This window comes from Eucalyptus grandis, chromosome 8, assembly GCF_016545825.1.
Source record: "Eucalyptus grandis isolate ANBG69807.140 chromosome 8, ASM1654582v1, whole genome shotgun sequence".
Lineage (NCBI taxonomy): Eukaryota > Viridiplantae > Streptophyta > Magnoliopsida > Myrtales > Myrtaceae > Eucalyptus > Eucalyptus grandis.
The window spans coordinates 15,974,121-15,983,027 of NC_052619.1; the positions used below are offsets into that span (position 1 = coordinate 15,974,121).

The window sequence follows — 8,907 nt, forward strand, 5'->3', positions numbered from 1 at the left end:
TGTTTAATTAAGGTCAAGTTGATGTTTATATTAGTATAATGGTGATTTGACATAAATGAATTACTTTTGGGATTAAATAAATATTTCGAAATTTTTTAATAATTTAATCATATTTTATTATTCGAAATTATTAAAATATTATTATTTAATTATTTTCGGAATAAATTTAATTATTTATTAAATTCCGAAAGTTTTGTCAGAACCCTAAATTTTCAGAATTTCGTGCTTTGGTCGCTATTGCATAGTCAGATTTTGAAATTGATGGTTGGATATTATAAATTGAGTGTGGATCGTGAAAATATGGACATTATTATTTAATTAATTTTCGGAATAAATTTAATTATTTAATAAATTCTGAAAATTATTTTGAAACCTTATTTTCTCAAAATTTCGTCCGATCGCCGATGTGCATTTAGAATTTGAATTTGATTAATGTATGTGGTAAATTGAGTGTTAATTGTGATAAATAGGAATTTTATTCATAAAAACCCAAGTGTCGGGTTTTGATGCAAAAATTGGATTTTAATAATTATATTAAATAGTGGGGTTTGCAAAAGTGAGATATTGGCTTTTTTATTCGAAATTAGCGTGTCCCCACAAACGTGAGTAATTTCTGGAATATTTTTAATATGAAGAAAAATGACCGGGATCACTATTTTAAGTTGAAGTATTTAGTGAAATGCAAAGTGTCTCGGGCCGAGTATGATTTGGCTGTGTGATAATTAAGAGGAATCGTCCTGGGCTACTGAGCCGGACTTGCCCCTATATAGGATGCCCACGCTATGGTTGTGGGTCGTAGTAGATTCTGAGCCCATGCTTTTTCGAGAATGCCGTCGATGTACTGACAAAGCCGCACTCCAAGGTGGGGAGGTGATGCCTAGCTATATGTTATTAGATAACCGAACTTCGAGTAGGCTATGCCCTTGTGTGGCAGTGAATAGCAATTGGAATGCATGTTGAGTGTTGTTGATGTGTCGGATTATGGGACGAAATTGTGTGGCATGGAATAGGACGTGTCATAACGATTTAGTCTTATAATCAAGACCCCCGCGGTTGTTGGTTAAATGAAAGTGAATGCGTTCCAGTTGTTTAAATTCCTATTACTATCTGTGATTGAGTGATTTGAATTGTGCTAACCTGCAGGAAGGAATTGAGGCGAGGTAAGTTCTCTGTGTGATGTGGCTAGGCCACCCTTGGGCGTATTTTCTTTCTAATATGAGTTTAGGGGGTTGAACTTGCTGAGACATTGTCTCATCCCGGTTTGGGGATTACAATTTTAGGTCACTGGTGGATGGAGCGGCTAGATAGCTTTGGTTGGCCTTGAAGAGTTGTAGAGGTGAAGTCATAAGAATTGGAGAACGCGTTCTGCTAGTTGGCTTTAGGATAATTCCCCTTTTGTCGAGCTAGTCTATTTTGTAGACAGTCCAGTGTTGTATTTAAATCATTTGTGTTTGTAAATGAGTGTTTGGTATTGTGATTGATTGCCTGCCTTTCTATCCCAAATTAAATGTTGTTAGGGGATTTGTTTCACTTCCGCATGCGTAATAAAATAAATGGGTCGGCGACATATCTTGGGATGTCGCATATTTGATAGACCGCAGTGGGATATGCGCGCGCTCGGGGTTCGGGGCATGACATCTAATGGCCACGTGCATTATGTATATTGTGCTGAGATTCAACGTGCAAGGTATGACATACCGAGTAAGGTTGCATGCGAATCATTTTGTTAATTGATTGTTGTTAGTCGTGGTTTGCTTGTGGGTGGTTCTAGAGAGATACTCCGAGTTGAGTTAGTGTTCTAATCGAGGGCTTAGGAAAAGACTTGCTGAGATTTTATCTCACTGGTTATTGTATAACCACTCTCAAGTCCTAAGGATGGTGTTTATGCCAATGAGGTTCGGTATCCCTAAAAACTGGGATACTGTCGTGATGCACCACCACTTCCCGGGTCGAGCACATTTGTACGAGAAGTATCTCTCCACCATCTAGGTGGATGAGGGACCGAGGCAGTGGATACCCCATAGGTTCCTAACGTGGTTCATCGAGATGGCGATTTGTTGATCGGTTCCTTGAGAGGTTTTGGCAAGCCGCCCGATAGAGGTCCCACGGACGCTGACTAGGATCCCATGGAGCCAAACCATCCTAACGGTGCAGTGGAGAATCTTGGCCCCACTTCACTAGTGATCGACTTGTACGCCTCCGACTATGACTCGACGGAGTCTGAGTCCGCTAGATCCAAGTGACTGTAATGCCGAGCCTGAGGGTTCTTTTTGTGTATAGTTAGGTTAGCCTAGCCTAGTTTCTTTTTAGCATGGCTTAGAGGATGGATCAGCCCTCTATTGGGCTTGTAGATCGGAAGCGATCCTTCGTAGGTTAATCCAATATAAAATGTATATACGAGTAGATGTTGTAGTAGTTGTTGTGGTTTCTGATGTTCATCTCTCTATCCCCATTTGGTTGCTTGATTGTTTGTTTGATTGGGAAATGGTTCGTTTTCCGCTTGCGCATAATGAAAGATTAAAATGAATGGGTCATTGACGAGTCCTGAGACGTAGCTTTTTATCGACCAAGGAAGGAGTTGTTGCATGCCTAGGATTCGGGGTGTGACACCAGTTCCACCATGGGCTCTCTTAGAAAAGCCAATCATATTTTGGGTCGGATTCATTTGACTTGGCTGGCCTGGAATATGTTGTTGGACTTGGATCGGAATCCATTGAACATATGGGCCCGAGAAAATTTTCCCTAGATTGGGCTGAACATGGCTCTATTTCTTCTCATCGAATAACATCTAGTTTTGCTCTTGCTTCTTATACTCAATCACTTGCTTTGAAGGTGAATCATTCCATTCTTGGGTGTCGAAAGGGTGTTCTAGATTATGGGAGTCTCCAAATTTTGAGGTTGGTTTCTTGGCATATTGTTTTTGCTGATCCAGCTAAAATACTTTTCAGGTTTGGAGTGGACTGGAGAAGAAGTGAAGAGCTCGATTAGGACAGAGATGAATGAAGGAAAAAAAATTGGGTGGAAGCAAATAGGATAGCTTTAATACCATGTCAAAATAGTAAATGATGGGAAAATAGCCGAGAATTGGGAAAATGTATTTACTTTCTCATATTAAGGTTGTACAATCACTGCCCTATTTATAATGCATAAGCCCTAACTAATTAGAGAAAGAAATATACAAAAGGAAGGGAAATATCTTTTTCCCAAAATATACAATATTCTAGTTTTCTCTAAATAAACCAATTAGCATCTATTAAGATCAATCACGGCAATGGTATCTTCAATAGATATAAAAAAAAAAAAAAAAAGTTACTTTCTACGTTATAACTTTTATTTCCTAATATAAGATACTAAGGCTTTGTTTAGTAGTCGGATAAAATTCGATATATGATATGATTTATCATATTCTACATTTGGTGCTCGCTCAGAACAAGATAAAGTCGGATATAAGGGGATATAAACAGGATAAAATTATCCCATGAGGAGAGGTGAGATGAAGATGGATAGAACTTCTAATGTCCATAATAGGGAAGTTATTTTCTCGAATAATAAACTTATTAAATTAATAAAATTGAAATTATATTTCAATATAAATAATATTTGAATTCTAATTGAAGAAATTAAAAATAAAATAAATAAATTTTATTTTTGATTAATACTATTTTAATTTATATATTCAACTTTAATTATATCTCATAATAAAATTCAATCTATAAATTAAATATTTATATTTATTATATATTTTAGGTATTTTTATATTTTAAGTATATTAGTACAGTTTACTATTTGATAAAATTTTATTAAAGAATGATGAAAGGGGAAAATGAAATAATAAAGAAAATAATATAAAAAGAGGAAAAATAAAAAAAATAAAATTAAGGAATAGTGTTACGAGAGATTTTCACCATCTCCGTTTATGAACATTTAGGTTCATTTATAATGATATGCCGTTTATATAAATAAATAAAAAATGTACATGATATGATGTAAATATATCCGACTTTTTCAAACGTGATTCACTAAACAATGGACATGATATAAAATAATCCCAGGATTTCATATTCTATCATATCCAGTCCTATCCCGATTAGAAATCCGAACGACCAAACGTAGTCTAAGATGATATCGAAATGCTTGTCTAAAACATTACTAAAAATAAAGTATAAATTTTATGTTATTTAATTATCAAAAATAAAGTGAACTAAAATAGAATGTCAAAAAGAAAAAGGAAAAATAAATAATTAACTGACTTAATCTCTCGGTGCCCATAAAACTTGAGGTGACATTGGTCCTCCATCAGAAAGAAGTAATCAAAGTGTAATGCCACAGCAAGCATCCAAACGAAGGTACCAAAAGAGGAGTGAAGATTAATAGAGAGAGAGAGAGAGAGAGTTTTGTGTAGGCGTGCGTGTGGAAATGGAATTGTTGTTGGAAGATAATATCTTCTTTTTAGGATACAAAACTTGTTTCTTCCATTTTAAGTCTGCTTGTTTTTCTTAACTGCAGAGTTTTTTTCGAGGATTATCTATTTTCAGCAAACCAAATACACAAAATCTTGGAAAAATTATTTCATGAAAGTCTTTTTTGTAAAACAAACACAACCTAAATGTCTTCAATTTTGGTAAACTATGAAGTTCTAAAGGCCTATTATTTCACATGGTAGCAAAATATTGCTCTATGCTTGACATGATAGAATGTGCCCTTACTAGAGATGGAACCAAGCCTGATGGGGCCATTAGGCTGAGCTTAACTTATTGGCTAGACGGCTTGGCTCAACTTTTCTATAACTAGATGTCCATATACGGGCTTGCCCAAATTTATCTTTGAGCTTGTGGTATGGGATGCTTGGATAAGATCATGAACCGCTAGATTCACGATCAGATCTAAATAATGGTAACATCCATTCATCCCTTTTATCTTAATGTGAATAATTGAGAAAACACTTATAGAAAGTACGCTACAAGGCATGATGATGTTCCAAATCGATTCTCATTGGGGAGGAATTTAACCTCAAATTTTATTAATGGTAAAAAAAAAATAATAAAAAAAGTCCATTGCTAATGCAGTCGCAGTTCTATCTCACGAGTCTTATTTACCATGTTGATTCTTTTTAGGGGTCTTCATCAAAAGAAGAAATAGGAAAACGTTTATAATAAGTTTCCCAAGGAACCCATCACGCAGCTCCACGTTCAAAAGAAAAGTCGCTTTTTTCTTCCTTCCTCTTTTTTACTTTATTTTGTACTTTTGTTGCCTGTAGGTATCTAGGGTTTCACTCGTGTTACCTCTCTCGATCTCTTACTCCGTTTGTCCTCACGTCATGATGCATCAAACACGACAGCAGCGCCTAAACAAATGGTTAGAAGAATTTGATTTGTTGAACCCTCGTTCCGCACTCTTCCTTTGTAAGCATCTGCAGAAAGATTCCACTGAAGAGAAAAAGCTTCCCTCGAATGACTCTGCAGGTTCGGGGCACCCTCAGCTGTCGGAAGGAGATGTCATCGTCGTCAGTTTGTAGGAAATGTCAGCTTGATCGAGACCTGATGGGTTTTTGCGCGACACGATATGTCTTGTTGATGTGAAGCCCATGGAAAGACAACAAAAGTGGCCGCCCCTGGGGTCAACCTCGGATATTGCAACGAAGGACTTTTCCTTCATGATTTTCTTAGAAATTTTTTTTTAAAATTACCGCTAAATGATTCTTATAATACCATGATATTGACTAAATGGTGGATTGCAGTTTGATACTTTATTAAAGAATCGATATTTTAAGTCAGTGGTTATAACCCTTGCAAAATTCTTTAGAAATTGTATGGAACTTGCTTGTGTCCATAGTGTCAAATTGCTGGAGATTACACAATCAACTGTCAAATGACCATAAATGACCATAGTAGATATGCTTTCTAGAGAAGTACATAGTAAGTTCCTTTATGAGAGTCATAGCCAGGTTAACTTCATACTACTGTTAATAAAGTACGGCATGGTATTTTATTTACTGCTTCTCCCCTGCTCACCTCCAAGTGGCTCAATACTAATAAGGTGTGAGAGAGAGAGAAAGAGAGAGAGAGAGAGAGAGTTATATATCTATTAGTGATCCTCACTTAATTATTGCATAAAGAGAGTGAGAAAAGACCATACATCTGTCAAGAGTATGCACACAATTAATGCGTAATCTCAATATAGAAGATTTTACATCTGTCAGTAATGGCTCTCTTAATCATTGTAGAGAGAGAGAGAGAAAAGATTATACATCTGTTAGTGATACTCAATAATTGCCAGCTCTAACTATATGTAATTGGTCTCAAATAAATTTTGAAGTTGTACACACGATATTCGCTAATATGAGACATGAGGAATATATCAAGAATATCAAATGATCTCATCGATCAACTGGCAACTGATTAAAGAAAGAAATTCAATTAACTGCTAGTCTTTTGTGGTAGATCTAAATTTCATTTTAACTTTATAACAGAATCTAATATTTTCATCATACATCTGTCAGTGATACTCACTTATTATTACATATTCTCAATACTTGTAATCGGTCTTATATAAATTTAAATTCCATAAACACGGAATTCACTAATATGAGAAATGAGGAATATATTAAAGATGTCCAATGGTCTCACCTATCAACCGCCCATTAATCAAAGAAAGAAGTTGATCTTTCTTTTTTTAGGTCCAGTGAAAAAAGAAGAAGCAAGTTATATCTACTAGTCTTTTGTGGCATATCTAAATTTCCTTTTGACTCGTAACTGAATCTAGCAAGTTATAGCTCCTTCCAATATGTAAATTGTAGATAATCAACCCCAGTTCTTGAGCGAAGCAAATTTATTACAATTCAAGCAAATAGTAGCAGTAAAAACCGCAAAGGTTATTCCTTACGAGAAGCTTGTTTCTTCGGCCAAAAATGAAAAGAAAAGAAAAGAAATTAGATGCTTGGCTTCGGGTAACTACATGTTCTATGCATACCCTATCAGTCTGACTTGTGTACTGGTAATTTCATGGGTCAAAACCTGTTTATCGTCATACAGCTCAAAGCTCAGCGAATCAATCGAAATATAAACCTTTCTGTGACCATGTTCGATCCGTGTACACACGAAGCCTTGGACATTGACATAACTAGTTTCGTATGTCTGGAAATTTTACAGATTCCAAGTTACCAAGCATAAGCACGAGTTAGGTCTTGTTTCAAAATACTGATTGCCTATGCTTTTAGGCTTCCACTAATCCTTCAAAATAGGGAAAAGTGCCATGAGTAATGCAGATTCTGATTATCAAGACTGAACTTTAAAAAGGCTAGGCAAATTGAGATGAAGAAAATGTCCAAATCATTAGCATGTTTAGTATAGACGGAAACCCTCACTCTTGATCAATTCAACACAAAGTACCTCCACTACAAAACCCAAAGTTGCAAAACTTGTGTCATTCGCATAAAAGTAGCTGCAAATTAAGCATCCAAATGTTCCAACAAACAACCAACATCAATTGTACATAATTATTCTGCATCTACCAATAGTCAGTGAAAGGAAATCTATGCTAATTCTAAGATGCAAACCATGAGTTGCCAGCAACACACACCACCACAAGCATATATATTTTTGATTGCTTCACTTATATATATGCTATTTACTACCAAAACTAAAAATCTGTAGTTTTAGTTAGATTGATTTCCAAGATGGTGTACCTCTCAATACCTCTTAGAGAAAGAGCCATTGGTACTCCTGTCGGCCACATCGAAGAACTTCAGAGGCGACGAAGAGGCAGCGCCCAGCTGCTTCTCCGGCGACTCATCCCCGTACAAGTTCTTCTCGTTTCTTGATTCGCCGCCTGTGACCTTGTTTTGGCTGGCCCTCTCCCCTTCGACCTCCCGATACCGATTTAAGTACCGCTTGAGCGGCTCGGCATAGTCATCAAACCCTAGGGACCCAAGTGCCCAGACGATGTCATCGCCGTTCACGGTCTTGCGCTTCTCCTTGTGGCACTTGTCCGAGGCCTCACCGGTGACGAAGCTGATGAACTCAGAAACGCACTCCTGCATCGTCTCCTTCGCCTCCTTCGAGATCTTGGCGTTCGGGGGGAGAATATGCTTCATGATCCTCCCCACATTGGCAATTGGGAGGAGACGATCTTGCTCTCTTAAAGAGCTTGCTTCTTCATTTGAAGCACTTGTTGCTGCTCCTCCTGAGAAGTTGTACTTGTTGTCGCCTTCTCTATCTGAGTTTGAGCCCGACTTGTCCACCATTTGAGAGAGGAAATTGAGGACCCTCTCAAACAAAGACACGTTGCTCTCTTAAAATTGCTTAAGACCTCCCCTTCCTATATAGGCGAATTAACACATCTCTGTGTATGTCTGTTGCGAATTGGAGAATTTTCTTTTTCTTTGGGTGCCTTCTGCACCATAGATCTAGGGATGGTAAAGGTTCCTGCGAGTGGTGAAACCCCTTTTATGATCTGGCGCACTGTGACGCAACATGATTCTGGTCAATCGTAATTATTTTATGGAAAAAAGAAGTCGAAAACAAAATTTATTCCGTCCGGAAGACATACTTTGTCCAGAACTATTGCTATACCCATGTCAAAGTTCATCACCCCTAGTCTTTAGGGTTAGATAACAATTGTTAGAGGGAGAGTGTGTCATGTATACAAGAGACATCAAGTCCTCAAAACCCATACTGTTGTGTACTAGGAAAATAATTGATCATATGTTCCCCCAAAATTTCAGGCATTCAAAGTGGGATCTCCTCAATACTTGCTTTCTCGAAAAGAACTAGTTAGTTTCAATGAACTGATCGAGTTTTTCCACGAAGAGAGTGTACAGAAATAGCAATATAAAATTAAAAGGTACAAGAAAAAAGGAGCAAGCTCATCAATTATGAAGGCAGTGGTCCCCCCCCCTTCATTATCTTT

At 37.0% G+C, this 8,907-nt stretch overlaps 1 protein-coding gene across 1 annotated transcript; it reads right to left on the bottom strand.

Annotated features, from left to right (window-relative positions):
• Positions 1-7,339: 7,339 nt before the first annotated feature.
• Positions 7,340-8,410, bottom strand: LOC104456813 (nuclear transcription factor Y subunit B-1). The gene has a single exon (XM_010071669.3). It carries the CDS (start codon positions 8,240-8,242, stop codon positions 7,688-7,690), a length of 555 nt encoding a protein of 184 aa, XP_010069971.1. The 5' UTR covers positions 8,243-8,410; the 3' UTR covers positions 7,340-7,687.
• Positions 8,411-8,907: the final 497 nt, after the last annotated feature.

Excerpts from the sequence above, each read along its gene's own strand:
- LOC104456813 (XM_010071669.3), bottom strand. The coding sequence starts at position 8,242 with ATGGTGGACAAGTCGGGCTCAAACTCAGATAGAGAAGGCGACAACAAG.